The sequence below is a fragment of the Oncorhynchus keta genome, chromosome 7 (genome assembly GCF_023373465.1).
Source record: "Oncorhynchus keta strain PuntledgeMale-10-30-2019 chromosome 7, Oket_V2, whole genome shotgun sequence".
In the NCBI taxonomy this organism is placed as follows: domain Eukaryota; kingdom Metazoa; phylum Chordata; class Actinopteri; order Salmoniformes; family Salmonidae; genus Oncorhynchus; species Oncorhynchus keta.
Window position 1 is genome coordinate 5302567 of NC_068427.1, and position 18142 is coordinate 5320708.

At 42.1% G+C, this 18142-nt stretch overlaps 1 protein-coding gene across 3 annotated transcripts in view; it reads right to left on the bottom strand.

Annotated features, from left to right (window-relative positions):
• Window positions 1-10523: 10523 nt before the first annotated feature.
• LOC118385890 (dachshund homolog 1) overlaps window positions 10524-18142 on the bottom strand; it is a 294778-nt gene continuing 287159 nt past the window's right edge. The window contains exon 11 of one of the 3 annotated variants that reach the window (XM_035773102.2): window positions 10524-11109. In XM_035773102.2, the coding sequence (XP_035628995.1) occupies window positions 11072-11109 (38 nt within the window). In that variant the 3' untranslated portion in view covers window positions 10524-11071. Of the gene's footprint in view, window positions 11110-16595; window positions 16879-18142 lie in introns of those variants that run through there. The other 2 variants (XM_035773100.2, XM_035773101.2) reach the window with 2 other exon arrangements.

Genomic DNA, 18142 nt, shown 5'->3' on the forward strand with positions numbered 1-18142 from the left:
CAGTCATTAATCTTGTTAGTGTACAATATGACATACATTCTATATATGAAACCTCAAAACTAAATTGGACACCTTCATAGGTGTGTTACAGTTTTTTTCAATCACTTTGGCACATTTTTCAGATGTAGTTTTTAAAAATATTTTATTTATTTAATTAACTAGGCAAGTCAGTTAAGAACATATTCTTATTTACAATGATGGTCTACCCCGCGACGCTGCGCCCTATGGGAATCCTGATCAGGGCCGATTGTGATACAGCCCGGGATTGAACCAGTGTCTGTGGTGACACCTCTAGCACTGCAATGCAGTGCCTTACACTGCTGCACCACTCAGGAGGAGGTATATTTTCAAAACTCTTAAGTACAAAACTCTAAACTGATGACACTTATGATTAGAACCTTTGATTGTGCATTCATTGGGATTTCACATCTTTCACCCCTGAACTATTATGCAAAAACTTTTCCATGAAATACAATGCTAACATTTTGTTTAGTCACCAACACATCAGATAATGATGGGGTCACCATTTAGTACTTCGAACAGTCATTTAATCCAATAGCATTGTATTCAAGATAAACATTTCTAAACATATTTTTGAAAAGCTGGATAGAAAGAATAGTAGATGGTAAATGACATTTTCCATGCAGTATTTGACTATAAAAAATGTTATTATTTGTGTCCAATGGCAGGTTGTGAGCATGTTGAGAAATATGTCAGTCTTACAGCTTCATTATCCTACAGTACATACTTAGGACGAGATGACCAGAAATAGGGGTATTATAAAGCCGTTGGCTGCTGTAAAAATGCTAATTCTGCCCTAGGCAACATTGTACAAGATTATCTTTTCTGAGTAACTTGTCAACTTTAGCTGTCATTGCACCTGTACATAGCCCATCTGTAAATATCCCATCCAACTACCTCCTCCCCATACTGTTATTTATTTATCTTTTGCTCCTTTGCACCCCAGTATCTCTACTTGCACATTCATCTTCTGCACATCAATCACTCAGGTGTTTAATTGCTTTTATTGTAATTATTTCGCCACTATGGCCTATTTATTGCCTTACCTCCCTTATCTTACCTCATTTGCACACACTGTATATATACTTTTTCTATTGTGTTATTGACTCTGTTTGTTTACTCCATGTGTAACTGTGTTGTTGTATGTGTCGAACTGCTTTGCTTTATCTTGGCCAGGTAGCAGTTGTAAATGAGAACTTGTTCTCAACTTGTCTACCTGGTTAAATAAAGGTGAAATAAAAACTAAAAACTGATACAATAAAAAACGGTGTCGCTTGTCTCCCTGCTTGAAATTCATCAGTTTAAAGTCTAGCAAAGGAATTCAGATAATGAGTGGAATATACTCTTTGAGGTCATTAAAGATCCCATGGCACTTGTCGTAAGAGTAGGGGTGTTAACCCCGGTGTCCTGGCTAAATTCTCAATCTGGCCCTCAAACCATCACGGTCACCTAATAATCCCCAGTTTACAATTGGCTCATTCATCCTGCCTCCTCTCCCCTGTAACTATTCCCCAGGTCATTGCTGCAAATGAGAACGTGTTCTCAGTCAACTTACCTGATAAAATAACAGATAAATAAAAAAACGATATATATTTTTGCACACAACCCATTCATCTTTTTCAGCAGTGCATTGAACACTTCACTATCATTCCAAATGGTAGCATGTAGTGACTCCACTTTGTTCTATTCTACACTTGCTGATGGAGAATGATGATGCAGTACTTACAGCCACATCCATATATGATTTTGTTTGTTCTTACAACATAAATTGATGTGAAATAGATACATTTGAGAGGAAAAAATATAGAATTGTACAGTGCTCGGCAGTTATCAAACTATATACTCTATGTTAACTAGGCGATACATACTTTTTGTTCAGTAGTTATACATTTTGAGTAGTTATTTGTATTGTTAAGAACAAGAAAATCCTATCAAAGGTAAAGTGAATATTGCATTTTGAAAAGCAGATACTTAGATTGAATATGTATCCAAATTGAAAGAGTAATTTGGTGAAGTGAACAAGTGACAGTGAATTTGTTTGTTGTACTCAATCAATTGAAAATGTGCTTAGATATCTGAAATATGATCCATTTAGATGATCTGTTTACATGTTGTTTTTTTGGGGGGGGGGCACACGGGGTGGTCGGTGGGGCAGAGGAGTGAACCAGAGCCAATCTGGGAGAAGAGGGAGAATTTGGAGGAGAGTGAATGGAGAGAGTCAGAGACCGTGAGTGAGTTGATGGAGAAATTGAAGGAGAGAGAAATGAGAGTTGTTGTGTTGGTGTATGATGCACAACATTCACACTAAGGAGCGTGTTATCAGTTTGATACCACCTGAGTCAGCTCTCCATACTGGTCCTGAGGAGCGTGTTATCAGTTTGATACCAGCTGGGTCAGCTCTCCATACTGGTCCTAAGGAGCGTACTAGCAGTCTGGTTAAAACTGTGCAGGCTCCACGCAACAGGTCTCCAGTACGCCTCCCCAGCCCTGTACACCCTGTGCCAGCTCTCCACATTCACCTTGAGGAGCGTGTCATCTGTCCGGTACCATGTGTGCCGGCTCTACGCACCAAGTCTCCAGTACGCCTCCCCAGTCCGGTACGTCCTGTGCCAGCTCCTCGCACTCGCCCTGAAGTGCGTGTCACCAGTCCGGTACCACCTGTGCCGGCTCCACACACCAGGCCTCCAGGGCACTGATGCCCAGTCCAGGCATGGTGTCCAGTCCCGCTCCAGGGCAGGAGCCTTCCTCTGCGCCGATGTCCAGTCCAGGCGCGGTGTCCAGTCCCGCTCCATGGCAGGAGCCTTCCAGGCGCGGTGTCCAGTCCCGCTCCATGGCAGGAGCCTTCCTCTGCACCGATGACCAGTCCAGGCACGGTGTCCAGTCCCACTCCATGACTGGAGCCTTCCTCTGCACCAATGTCCAGTCTAGACCCGGTGTCCAGTCCCGCTCCATTTTTTAAATTTTATTTTTAATTTCACCTTTATTTAACCAGGTAGGCAAGTTGAGAACAAGTTCTCATTTACAATTGCGACCTGGCCAGGATAAAGCAAAGCAGTTCGACACGTACAACGACACAGAGTTACACATGGAGTAAAACAAACATACAGTCAATAATACAGTAGAAAAATAAGTCTATATACGATGTGAGCAAATGAGGTGAGATAAGGGTAAGGCAAAAAAGGCAAAAAATAAGGATAAGGACAAGGCAAAAAAAGGCCATGGTGGCGAAGTAAATACAATATAGCAAGTAAAACACTGGAATGGTAGATTTGCAGTGGAGGAATGTGCAAGGTAGAGACAGAAATAACGGGGTGCAAAGGATAAATGAATACAGTAGAGGGAGAGGTAGTAATTTGGGCTAAATTATAGATGGGCTATGTACAGGTGCAGTAATCTGTTAAAGCTATTGAGGGAGATAAGTGTTTCCAGTTTCAAAGATTTTTGTAGTTCGTTCCGGTCGTTGGCAGCAGAGAACTGGAAGGAGAGGCGGCCAAAGGAAGAATGTGGCACCCCCATAGCCCCGGACAACAGGCCCTCCGATTTGACACACTGAACTCTATCAGAGAAGTAGTTGGTGAACCAGGCGAGGCAATCATTTGAGAAACCAAGGCTATCGAGTCTGCCGATGAGGATGTGGTGATTGACAGTCGAAAGCCTTGGCCAGTTCAATTCTTATCGATGGCGGTTAAGATATCGTTTAGGACCTTGAGCGTGGCTGAGGTGCACCCACGACCAGCTCTGAAGATTGCATAGCGGAGAAGGTGCGGTGGGATTCGAAATGGTCAGTAATCTGTTTGTTGACTTGGCTTTCGAAGACCTTAGAAAGGCAGGGTAGGATAGATATAGGTCTGTAGCAATTATAGGTCTGTAGCAGAGTGTCCCCGCTTTGAAGAGGGGTATGACCGCAGCTGCATTCCAATCTTTGGGAATCTCAGACGACACGAAAGAGAGGTTGAACAGGCTAGTAATAGGGGTTGCAACAATTTTGGCAGATAATTTTGGAAAGAAAGGGTCCAGATTGCCCGGCTGATTTGTAGGGTCCAGATTTTGCAGCTCTTTCAGAACATCAGCTGACTGGATTTGGGAGAAGGGGAAATGGGGAAGGCTTGCGCGAGTTACTGTGGGGGGTACAGTGCAGATGACCGGGGTAGGGGTAGCCAGGTGGAAAGCATGGCCAGCCGTAGAAAAATGCTTATTGAAATTCTCAATTATAGTGGATTTATCGGTGGTGACAGAGTTTCCTATCCTCAGTGCAGTGGGCAGCTGGGAGGAGGTGTTCTTATTCTCCATGGACTTTACAGTGTCCCAGAACCTTTTGGAGTTTGTGTTGCAGGAAGCAAATGTCTGCTTGAAAAAGCTAGCCTTGGCTTTTCTAACTGCCTGTGTATATTGGTTTCTAACTTCCCGCTGTGCCGGTTCCCAGTCCAGTCCCGCTCCAGGGCAGGAGCCTCCTGTGCCGGTGCCCAGTCCAGGTGTGGCGGCCAACCCAGCTCCATGGCCGGAGCCCTCCTCTGCGCCGATGTCCAGGCACTGTGTCCAGTCCCACTCCAGGGTCGGAGCCTTCCTCTGCGCCGATGTCCAGTCTAGACCCGGTGTCCAGTCCCACTCCAGGGCCGGAGCCTTCCACTACGCCGATGTCCAGGCACTGTGTCCAGTCCCACTCCAGGGCCGGAACCTTCCTCTGCACCGATGTTCAGTCTAGACCCGGTGTCCAGTCCCACTCCAGGGCCGGAGCCTTCCTCTGCACCGATGTCCAGTCTAGACCCGGTGTCCAGTCCCACTCCAGGGCCGGAGCCTTCCTCTGCACCGATGTCCAGTCTAGACCCGGTGTCCAGTCCCACTCCAGGGCCGGAGCCTTCCTCTGCACCGATGTCCAGTCTAGACCCGGTGTCCAGTCCCACTCCAGGGCCGGAGCCTTCCTCTGCACCGATGTCCAGTCTAGACCCGGTGTCCAGTCCCACTCCAGGGCCGGAGCCTTCCTCTGCACCGATGTCCAGTCTAGACCCGGTGTCCAGTCCCACTCCAGGGCCGGAGCCTTCCTCTGCACCGATGTCCAGTCTAGACCCGATGTCCATTCCCACTCCATGGCAGGGACCTTCCTATGCGCCGGAGCCCAATTCCGGGCACGGCGTTCTACCCAGCTCCATGGCCGGACCTGTGGTCTGGGCGGGGGCAAAGTCCCGCACCAGAGCCGCCACCGATACTGGTGGATCCACGAGCGGAGTGGGTATTTCACCCCGCACCAGAGTCGCCACCGACGCTAGATGCCCACCCATACAGGTTCTGCCTGTATTTTGATTTTGTAAAAATGCAAACTAAAATGGTACTGTATCTACTGTGCAGGTTTAATTGAATCCGGTCCAGTCTTTGGGCAACATAATTAACTCACATTGGTTATCATCAACATTTGAAGTTTATTTAAAGTTGAAGTACAATGAAGGGGTGCTATGTAAGTTATTCACGACAAGTCAACAACAAACCTACAAACTCCATCGCAACAAACTTTCAAAATAAAACAACAAAGGGCTCTATTCAGTCAGATCCAATTCAGCTGACATCCGCACAGCAGTTGTTTTGTCAGTGTTGGAACTGCGTTAGAGCTGTCAAATCCACAAGAGGCTCCTGGCATTATACCTGAATCGGACATTGCCATTGGCTGCACAGAGTTGCGTCAAGAGAAATCCCATGCAGCCTTGTTTACAAGTTCAAACACTGGAATGTGATACGATCGACATCTCGATTGGCTGACAGAAATCCTCATTATTTAATTGAATGATTTTACATTAGTGTCATTATTTATATATAGCCTACACTTTCTCGTTCTGAACTTCTAACACGAGTGGAAAGGGTGTGGCTTCATGACAATGATCAAGAGCAGCTTCTCACCAATTTGACAGCTCCAACCCAGTCACACCTCCGACACTGCCAAAACATCAGCTATGCGGGTGTTGGCTATCGTCCGATAACACTTGATCTGATTGAATCTAGGCCAAAGTGTGAACATGGGACACTCTTTTCCTTACATTTTTTTCAAACACATAGCCTGTTTCTTTTACAGTATATGACAGACATCAGTCCCTGTCTCAGGAATGAACTCATACATACTGTATAGGAGGAGTTGACTCAGCCGGTGTGGGAAACTATTCAACCTTCCTTTTGAACACAAATGAAGCACATCTTTCCATAAAGTAAAAATGCCTTATTTTTGCTGCATCAGCATGGCATTAACATACATTGTTGATTTGCAAGGGAACTTTAAGATAAGCTAATATACTATTTAATCCTATATCCATCAGCCACTGATGTTATGCAATGCACTTTGCTTGAGTTTTTAAACAAATATTGTACAACTGAGAAGGTTGGCTAGTTGTTTCCTAGTCATTCTTTCTCACTGCTGCATTGTCTGTATATTTCCCAAACGCTATATCTATATATAAATGCTATATCCACATTTGTGTTTTTTCATCAGAAATGATTGCTTATGGGGTACCTTTGTGTGTGTAAAATATTACTGTTCTCAGATTTTTTATTCATAGATTGTAGATGTGTATGGATATTTTTTTGTGTTCAAAACGCTGTATATCCACTGTTTAGCTGGAATGGAATGTTCATATCCTGCATATTTGACTGTGATATGTGGTTGTCACACCGAACTATCTTAAAATAACGGATAAATCGCTCTGGATTAGAGACTCTGCTAAATGACAAAAATGTTAAATGTATTACATACAGATTGATCTGACAAATGTATCATTCATACAATTCTTTACAAAAAAAAAGTAGTTATTTCTTACATTTAACTGTGTAAAACCTATCAGTACTACTTCTTTCTCTGAGAGTGAGGCGGATATATAGCATTTTGGCAAAAATAACATGATTATTTGTCCCTCTGAAATGAAACCATCACGTGATAGATGTTAAACAAATACATGTCTGTCATTGAACAACCCCATGCCATGATTAGATAGTGAATAAACACACCAATCATTCATAATTTCTTTAAACAATAAAAGTTCATTTACAAACATTTCTGAAAAATTATATATACAGTGCCTTCTGAAAATATTCAGACCTCTTGACATTTTCCACATTTTGATACGTTACAGCCTTACTCTCCAATTGATTAAATAAATAAAAATCCTTAGCAATCTACATACAATACCCGATTATGACATAGTGAAAACAGGTTTTTAGAAATGTGTGCAAATTAATAAAAAATATATAGCAGAAATATCTTATTTACATAAGTATTCAGACCCTTTGTTATGAGACTCAAAATTGAGTTCAGGTGCATCCTGTTTCCATTGATGATCCTTGAGATCTTTCTACAACTTGGACTCCAGTTGTAGTGCCTTTCCAAATCATGATTGGACAGGCACACAACTGTCTATATAAGGTCCCACAGTTAACAACAGTGCATGTCAGAGCAGAAACCAAGCCACGAGGTCGAAGGAATTGTCCGTAGAGCTCCGAGACAGGATTGTGTTGAGGCACAGATCTGGGGAAGGGTACCAAAACATTTCTGCAGCATTGAAGTTCCCCAAGAACACGGTGGCCTCCATCATTCTTAAATGAAAGATGTTTGGAACCACCAAGACTCTTCTTGGAGCTGGCCGCCCGGCCAAATTGAGCAATCGGGGGAGAAGGGTCTGGATCAGGGAGGTGAACAAGAACCCAATGATCACTCTGACAGAGCTCTAGAGTTCCTCTGTGGAGATAGGAGAACCTTCCAGAAGGACAACCATCTCTGCAGCACTCCACTAATCATGCCTTTATGGTAGAGTGACCAAAACGGGCTTATTCCTCAGTAATAGGCACATGAAAGCCCACTTGGAGTTTGCCATAAGACACCTAAAGACTCTCAGACCATGAGAAACAACATTCTCTGGTCTAATGAAACCAAGATTGAACTCTTTGGCCTGAATTCCAAGCATCACTTATAATATAATAATAATATATAATAATATAATAATAATATATGCCATTTAGCATATAGCATTTAGCACTTCTGGAGAAAACCTGGCACCATTCCTACGGTGAAGCATGGTGGTGGCAGCATCATGCTGTGGAGATGTTTTTCAGAGGCAGGGACTGGGAGACTAGTCAGGATCGAGACAAAGATGAAGTACAGAGAGCTCCTTGATGAAAACCTGCTCCAGAGCGCTCAGGACCTCAGACTGGGGTGAAGGTTTCTTCTCCTTTCCCCCTTCTGATGACCAGGTGGCGAATCGCATCTCTGCATGTCTGGCAGACATATCAGTGTGGATGACGGATCACCACCTCAAGCTGAACCTCGGCAAGACGGAGCTGCTCTTCCTCCCGGGGAAGGACTGCCCGTTCCATGATCTCGCCATCACGGTTGACAACTCCATTGTGTCCTCCTCCCAGAGCGCTAAGAACCTTGGCGTGATCCTGGACAACACCCTGTCGTTCTCAACTATCATCAAGGCGGTGGCCCGTTCCTGTAGGTTCATGCTCTACAACATCCGCAGAGTACGACCCTGCCTCACACAGGAAGCGGCGCAGGTCCTAATCCAGGCACTTGTCATCTCCCGTCTGGATTACTGCAACTCGCTGTTGGCTGGGCTCCCTGCCTGTGCCATTAAACCCCTACAACTCATCCAGAACGCCGCAGCCCGTCTGGTGTTCAACCTTCCCAAGTTCTCTCACGTCACCCCGCTCCTCCGCTCTCTCCACTGGCTTCCAGTTGAAGCTCGCATCCGCTACAAGACCATGGTGCTTGCCTACGGAGCTGTGAGGGGAACGGCACCTCAGTACCTCCAGGCTCTGATCAGGCCCTACACCCAAACAAGGGCACTGCGTTCATCCACCTCTGGCCTGCTCGCCTCCCTACCACTGAGGAAGTACAGTTCCCGCTCAGCCCAGTCAAAACTGTTCGCTGCTCTGGCTCCCCAATGGTGGAACACACTCCCTCACGACGCCAGGACAGCGGAGTCAATCACCACCTTCCGGAGACACCTGAAACCCCACCTCTTTAAGGAATACCTAGGATAGGATAAAGTAATCCTTCTCACCCCCCTTAAAAGATTTAGATGCACTATTGTAAAGTGGCTGTTCCACTGGATGTCATAAGGTGAATGCACCAATTTGTAAGTCGCTCTGGATAAGAGCGTCTGCTAAATGACTTAAATGTAAATGTAAATAATATAATAATAATAATATATGCCATTTAGCAGACGCTTTTATCCAAAGCGACTTACAGTCATGCGTGCATACATTCTACGTATGGGTGGTCCCGGGGATCGAACCCACTACCCTGGCGTTACAAGCGCCATGCTCTACCAACTGAGCTACAGAAGGACCAAATGTAAGGTTCACCTTCCAACAGGACAACGACCCGAAGCACACAGCCAAGACAACGCAGGAGTGGCTTTGAGACAAGTCTGTGAATGGCCTTGAGTGGCCCAGCCAGAGCCCGGACATGAACCCGACCGAACATCTCTGGAGAGACCTGAAAATAGTTGTACACCAACGCTCCCAATCCAACCTGACAGAGCTTGAGAGGATCTGCAGAGAAGAATGGGAGGAACATTCCCCAAATACAGGTGTGCCAAGCTTGTGGAGTCATACCCAAAGAAGACTCAAGGCTTTAATCGCTGCCAAAGGTGCTTCAACAAAGTACTGAGTAAAGGGTCTGAATACTTATGCAAATGTAATATTTCAGTGTTTTTAAAAATAACTAAATAAGCAAACATTAAAAAAAAAAATTGTTGCTTTGTCATTATGGGTTATTGTGTGTAGATTGATGAGGGGGAATTTAAAAAAAAATAATTTTAGAATAAAGCTATAACCTAAAAATACTAGGAAAAAGTCAAGGGTTCTGAATAATTTCAGAAGTCACTGCATATAGTGTTTTGGAATGAAACTGTTAATTTGACTTCTGAATAAATTGGCTTAAATGAGGAGATTCATTAACTAATGTTAATATGCGATTATCACCAGTCCATGTAACAAATGAACAGCCACACATTAGGAACAAAAGATGAAACCTTATCCTGGACTAAAAATGATTATCATTTTAAATGGATTATGGTTATGTGTCTGGGAAAGTGGCCCCAAGTGTTTCAATAAAAAGTGATACTAACTGCTGCAAAGGGTTACCATTGACAGCCAAAGTTATTTATTTAAAAGCAAAATGTTCGAGTACATTTTCAAAATCAGTTGGGCTTAAGTGAATCAACCCTACGTATTTGTTCAGCACAATATAGGATTTATTAAATATCATAATTCCAGGACAAACATTTACATGCCTGCATGCTTTTTCACCAAAATGGCAGCTATTTGAAAGAATGATGGTTCAGAAATTAAACAAAAACAAACTATAAATTCATATGAATGTCGGTATTGTCTTCCTAATAGATCTACTGCATACACAATACCACCTCTTAACTTTATATACACATACCATATTAATCAACTCAGCTTTTGATAGAGTGAGTTAGTGTGTCATTATCATCAGTACTGGTATAACAACAACGGTAAAAATTAAACTTTATTGTATTTTCTTCTAATTTAGAAAACATTCAAATCAAATCTCAGTCGTCTCTTTTGATCAACATACGGATAAATAAAAAATAAAAATCACAGAGGTTCTTTCCAAGCGTTATATATATTTTGTTTACATCTCGGAATTACACTTGAAATACAAAACACAACCTCTTGAGTCTGATCATGTTCAAAGCTTTGTCGCTGGTTGAAATACAGTATAAAAAATCTTCAGTGCTGTGAATTTCTTTGCGATATTACCAACAGTGTACCCCTTGGTACATTTTTACTGTGCAATTATTGATTTTTTTTAAACAACCAACCTCAATGAATCAAAACCTGCTTTAGCGACTATGTAATGTTGATATCTGTGAGAAAAAGAGTTTCTACATTCAGACACAACCCTTTTCCGGTGTTTGGCCAAACACACTTCCATTGAACTGCTACAGTACACGCAGTGTGACCTGTTTCTGCTACGAAATCCACCTGGGCTCTTGACAATCTCCGTCAGATTGTTTCTCTTCTTTAGCTCATCATCTTCTTATCAGTACATCACTGTGGTTTTCAAGAACAGTCTTCCATCTGAAAGAAAGGACACAGTAGAGAGGGATTAGCCAATAGCGTACTGGCCATGCTGAAATATGGGGTTAAGCTTTGTCCTGAGAGTCGCCAAAAACACAACCAGTGTGGTTGCTAGCGTGCGTGATGCTTTTCCACAATAACCTAACTGAATAATAATGTTACATGAGATGTTTGAAGAGGTGTGTTCCGATTTGACAAAATCTTGAAAACATAAAAAAAATCTGATCTGAGAACTTCCAATACACATGGAATAGACCTACTTTTATCCAATACTCTTCCAATGTCCCTATTTGCTCTAAGTTACTCAAGCATATCATCACTCACAACTGTAGATTTAACAACAGATATTAATATTGTTTATCCTACAAAGTCAAGTCTATAATTGTTGCACGCGTGATTTGCATCATCTGTTGGATCAAACTGTGAAATCGAGCAGCAGCAGTTGAAGAGACTCCTTATGCCAGTGTTTGTCTGTCTCATGCATTGAAATAGTGAAATAAAACCAGGCCGATACAACGGTCTACACATTTCATCTTAGACAAAAGGCAAATCGTACAAGGAACTGCCCATATCCTACGCTGTCTACCTGACAAATCGTACAAGGAACTGCCCATATCCTACGCTCTCTACCTGACAAATCGTACAAGGAACTGCCCCTATCCTACGCTGTCTACCTGACAAATCGTACAAGGAACTGCCCCTATCCTACGCTGTCTACCTGACAAATCGTACAAGGAACTGCCCATATCCTACGCTGTCTACCTGACAAATCGTACAAGGAACTGCCCCTATCCTACGCTGTCTACCTGACAAATCGTACAAGGAACTGCCCATATCCTACGCTTTCTACCTGACAAATCGTACAAGGAGCTGCCCCTATCCTACGCTGTCTACCTGACAATTGCACGTCAGATGTGTTAAAGACATCTCACCTGACACGCTTGTTTGAAAATAATATTGCACTCATGAAGAGTTTTACACATGACACTTCCTGTATGGAAGGAGTGTTTATTGAAACATATGTGTTGCGTAAAAACCAGAAGAGGGTGGCCAGCAGAGATAGGAGGGATGGGCTGAGAGAAGCTGAGGGTTGGGATGTGGAATTGGAGACAAGTGGGAGTGTTGATGTTTGGGAGATAGAATGATAGTCAAAGATAAAAGTAAAAATAAAGTCTAAATAAAACATAACAAAAAGTATGTTTGAGTGACACTGAGGGGCAGTGTTTTTACAACTAATGCCGGTTTGCCTGAGGCTGATGCAGTGCAGGTGTTTGTACACATGCATATACACACACACTCTCATTCAAATAAACACATACTGTACAAGAACACACACATATGTGCAATAGTGCCAGACATGCACACAAACATATAGAGTTGGCATTGCTGTTATAATTTTAGTTGTCCTTGATGTCCTTTGTTTGACATTTATTTTAATTGTGTTTATTAAAAAAGAAATAGTTGTTTGCTGTTTTTCTTGTCTTTTTTCTCTTTAGTTCATTCTCTTGGTTCTGTTTTTCATGTCTTTTTTCTCTTTAGTTCATTCTCTTGGTTCTACTTTTCTTGTCTTTTTTCTCTTTCGTTCATTCTCTTGGTTCTACTTTTCTTGACTTTTTTCTCTTTAGTTCATTCTCTTGGTTCTACTTTTCTTGACTTTTTTCTCTTTAGTTCATTCTCTTGGTTCTGTTTTTCTTGTTTTTTTTTCTCTTTAATTCATTCTCTTGGTTGTTGGTGCATTTTTTTTTTGGGGGGGAGGGTTGGATTTAGTTGTTTTTTTTGGGGGGTCGAGGGACAGCTATTGGGGAACTGTGTAGGGGATCTTGGAGGGTTCAGGTTCATGTTTTTTGGCCTTGTGGGAGATCCGTCAACGTGCCCTTGAGCAGGGCATTGACCCTGGATGCTTCTGTCGTGTCTTTGGCTATGCCGGATTAAGTGAAATGACATGCTATTCTAGAAAATCATTTCTCAGTAATTAATATTACCTGATTGGGCTAATCATGTAAATGTAATTAACTAGAGAGTCGGGTACCACGAAAGAATCTTAAAGACCTAGTTAAATTTTACATCAATAGCAGTCAATATTAATCGTCATCTTAAATTAGTCTCATCTGAAAGTTGTAAATTCTTGGTTTGTTTGCACGAACCCTGGCTAACAATTTGAATCAGCAATACAAAATTGGGTTTAATCATTTATTTACTAAATACCTAACTAATCACACAGAATTACACATACACATAATTAAATCATAACTTTATTACAAATTATGTCATAAAGGAAAATGTCCCTAGCGGGCGGAACAGATATGACAGCTTGTTACAGAAAGAAAAGGGGCTGGGTTTGAGTGAAGGAGCGGGAAGACTGAGGAAGAAAGGCCGAAGCTGTGCTATCGTAAATATAGTATCTTATGCATTCTAAATTACCGCCCATTTGGAAAAAGAAAATGCAATGAATATTTACTCTGAGCTGCGCTTCGGTAGGTTGGTGGTAGATGGAAGGCCGTGTTGCCCAACCGAGTCCTTTGAAGAATGTCTCTGGTTGTCAATTGAATACATTGTAGTAACGTCGATGGGTGATAGACGGGATGTTCCTTCCTAACCCTTGTTGCATCTGCTGTTGCTAACTCAACGGCTAGGAGGTATCACTTCTGTAGTGAATAAGATTTCAAAGTTCATACCATTCGTAACCAAAGCTCACGCTGATGTTGGCTTGGTTCTGTAGTTATTATCTGAACCATTCTGACATAGGACCGTCATCCTCACATCCTCGGAACAGGAGGTTATATTGTCATCAAGGGCTTATATAGAAAGGGAGAGGAGTGCGTGTTTGAAAAGTTTTATAGCTGGCGCAGTGGTTAAGGGGGCTGTACTGCAGCGCCAGCTGTGCCAGCAGAGACTCTAGGTTCGCGTCCAGGCTCTGTCGTAACCGGCCGCGACCGGGAGGTCCGTGGGGCGACGCACAATCGGCCTAGCGTCGCCCGGGTTAGGAAGGGTTTGGCCGGTAGGGAAATCCTTGTCTCATTGCGCACCAGCGTCTCCTGTGGCGGGCTGGGCGCAATGCGCGCTAACCAAGGTTGCCAGGTGCACAGTGTTTCCTCCAACACATTGGTGCGCCTAGCTTCCGGGTTGGAAGGCGCTGTGTTAAATAAGCAGTGCGGCTTGGTTGGGTTGTGTATCGGAGGACGCATGACTTTCAACCTTCGTCTCTCCCGAGCCCGTACAGGAGTTGTAGCGACGAGACAAGATAGTAGCTACTAAACAATTGGATACCACAAAATTGGGGAGAAAAAGGGGTAAAATAAAATGAAAATATATATATAAAAAAAATAAGAAAAGTTTAATAGCCCATGTCCCTTCACATGGGCGGGCCACTGATTGAGCAGAGCCCTATCTTATGAAAACCCAAATCTCACATTTTAGAAGCTAAAATCACATTTCATCCCATCACGAATAATTTCATATTCAAACAATTAAATTGAACAACAATTCCATGTGCATCCGATAACTCTGATATGTAGACTTTCCACTGTAGAGTTGATGTCATCTTATCATTGATGAGAATGTCTCAGATGACAACCGAACTGACATCATATCCATTAAGTACCACCGCATATGTTCAATTGATCGGATAGCCAGAATACAGTTAATTTCCCCCCACCTTCTGATATTCCCAGAATCTCTATGTTAACCAAGGGTTTTGCAAATGTAACCTCAGTAGGGTAGAGAGAAGAAAAAGGGGGGAAGCGGTATTTATGACAGTCATAAACCTACCCCCCAGGCCAACGTCATGACACTTCTGTGTGTCACTCTGAATGGGAGTCTGTTGGATGACTGGTATGATGTAGTTGTTGAGTGGCTTCACTGCAAGTATATTGTATGTTTCGGATATTCAATAAAAAGTGTTTATTGAAAAAGGCAGAGCCATTCTTCTCTGATGCTATCTCTAGACACCTGCAACCTAACGAGCTTTGTCCATTTTCAAAGAACACTCGTCTCTGAGTGGTACGCCTGAGCGAGCGGAGCTGCCTCTGACGCGGGGCCGGTAAAAGCATCTGTTAGGCGCAGCTCAGGAGCATGTTTGACATTTATTACCCCCGTATTTCCTCTGCGCTGCATTACTGTGCCTTAAGCAGCCCTTTCTTCTCTCTGGCAGTGAACCTAAATAATTAAATTTAGAAAAGCACACCGAGAGACTTAAAGCAGCGACAGCTTGAGAAGAGCGATGTGTTGCTGCCTGGCAGTCAGATATGACACAATGTGAGGTCCGAGACAGAGCGACATCTAGTAGAAAATTGTACGTTTGTTATAGGCTTTGAAGAGACTCACATTCATTGATCTTCTGTAATCTCACTATTGGACCATTTAACCTTTGGCCTCTTAAGGCCCATGGCACCCATGGCAATATTTTGAGCCATATATGAATCAGAGGAGCCTCTCAATTCTATATGGAAAATGCAATATAATATGATGAAACCTTCCTCCATAAACATTTTGATGAGTACATGTTCTCACTCACTAATATCCTAAATCTCACAACCAATGATACAACACTTTATGATAGGAGAGCATCCATCACTGCACCGTGTACCTAAATCCCTAGCCTTCTGTCGTCGATGCATCACTGTGCTGTATGTATGTGTATGAGAAGCTGGGTGGAAAAAGAACAAAGGCTTGTTGTGGGGAGGTGGAGTGGAAAGACAAACACAGGGGCTAATTATCCGAACCTGCCGTGGGTCTCCAAGGTATTGCACTCTGGCCGCCTCTATTCAAGCAACACTGCAGAGTTATGTGTAAAAGCCATTACAGTGTAAATGCAAAGGGCTAAAAATAAAGGCAAGAGAGGAAGGTGGTGGTTGGAGGGGGTTGGATGGGGAGGAGAGTAGACACATCCATGGTGGATGAAATGCTATGCCACCTTTCTCTGCCTTTCTGTCTGATCGGCTTCACTGTCACAGCTGTTTGTAGGGAATTGTGTGAATGGTATGGGGAGGTGAAAGCGTGGCTGATTATCACTTTTGATAAGTTGTGAAGTAACGCATCAGGCATAGTAGTGTGCAAAACATCACATTGCTCAGGGAAAATAAAATGATCAGGAGAGAATTAAGAAATGTATTTTTGACTTAAGGTTCTCTCGGAAATTGTAGACACCATTTTCAATTTGGGCAAACAAATTGGTGGAACTGCTTGCATGTTTGTTCTGTTTTAATCAACTTACACCGCCTCCAGTTTGCAATATTAGTGCAAATGTTGAAACATACTGATTTCCATTTTTGAGTGAGAAATATTGATGAAAGACTCATTAAAATATGTAAAAACTTTAGACATTTGTATAATGAAATCAAGATGAAAAGTTCATTAAAGGGGATAAATATTTCATTAGATGCTGAATAAAACAATGCTTTTTATGCTTCTCTCAGCATAAAATTCCTTTTGAAAGATTAATTAATACATTTACATTATGCAAATGTGGCTCATGCAAATATTTTATGAAGACAATTACAGGGCTTTTTTCATTTATTTTGCTTCAGTGACATTCATTCATTTAATTTTTATTTTACATTAACTGTTTTGATGTTTAATCTCGCAACAAAGAACTATATCTCTCGGCGCAGGGTCATGTTAACTTGCCCAACACATCGAAGGGCAAACAGGTTGGAACCAGAGAAGAGATACTGGGGAAGATATTCAGGCGAGAGCTGCAGTCCCAGTAGCATGGCTGTCTGGTAGCTGCTACAACGGCCAGAACTGCCTCTTGGAACCGATTCAAAAGCACTGCAAAAGCAATTAATAAACACAGACTGTGTTAATATCGCAGAATTAGAGAAGTGTGACAAAAGACAAATAGAAATAATTAGTTACCTTAAAAATTATGCTCTCGTTAATTTGTTTTCTCGCTCTCTCTCGCCCTAGCCTGAGCTGTGTGTTGAAAATATAACATGCATTTCTCTTGGCTTTTATGCGTGTGATAGACTTGGGTGTTTTTCACGCGTTTTCTTTGCTTGTGTAATTTATCAACATCATTTTTTGCCATTTGAGGGTAATTACGGTTTACTAGGCTGTTGGCAGAGGAGGGGAGAGCAGAGGAGACATGGGTGGCAGACAAATGCTTCTCTAATTGAACAAAAGCACACATTGTTCCATGTTAACTCAACCTTCTCCTATGTCTATTCTTTAAGGCCATGATCACTGGCATTGTGAGCAGAAGAAATTATGCTTCATATCTACAGTCAGAAAGGCATCTGCTACTTTGCCAAGTTGTAACATTAGAGAAAACATGTATGTTTATTGTCTATGACACTGTCAATCTACCATGGCAATAGTTGGTACATGGCAATGACTATTTCATTGATCACATACAAAGAAAATTGTACTGTAATATAATAAGGAAGTTTGAAAAGCGAACAATCCATTTAACAATTCAAATATAAAGAGCTCTTCAATGTCAATCTTAATTCTTCTCATTTCAAATTAAGGCTGCTAAATATACTAATTTAGCATCACATGGGGGGCTATAAATATTCTCTATCCAAAAGTGAATATTTTTAGTCAAATTCTGACATTTGGTTTTCCTTTTTTGGGACAGCCGCCATTTTCGCATCTCTCCACTGACTGAATGGCATTTCATTAAGCAAGAATCCTCCCTCCTTACGGTACAAATTCTCAATTTGTTCGCTTATTATTTCTTATTTGACAAAAATATAATTTTTTATCCCTGTGAGACCCAAGCATTTGATTTACCCCTCAGAAAGGCTAATAAGGCTCTGATTATGAATATTGTAAATTTGAAGTTTGTAGAAAATATTTATGGAAATGTGGCAAAAAATGCAACATTGTGTTTCAATGGTAGCAAAACGTCTGTGGTAAGAAAGCTGTGAAATTCTATTAAAATCATTTATCTGACTTTTTACCATAAATGGCTGTCAAAGGCAACTTTCTGACCTAATAAACCACACCGTTTCCCTTCCAAATTCTGCAAATACTTCAAGAGTAATTTTGATGCCTCATCTACACATCAAAAATGTATATCTTTAATAAA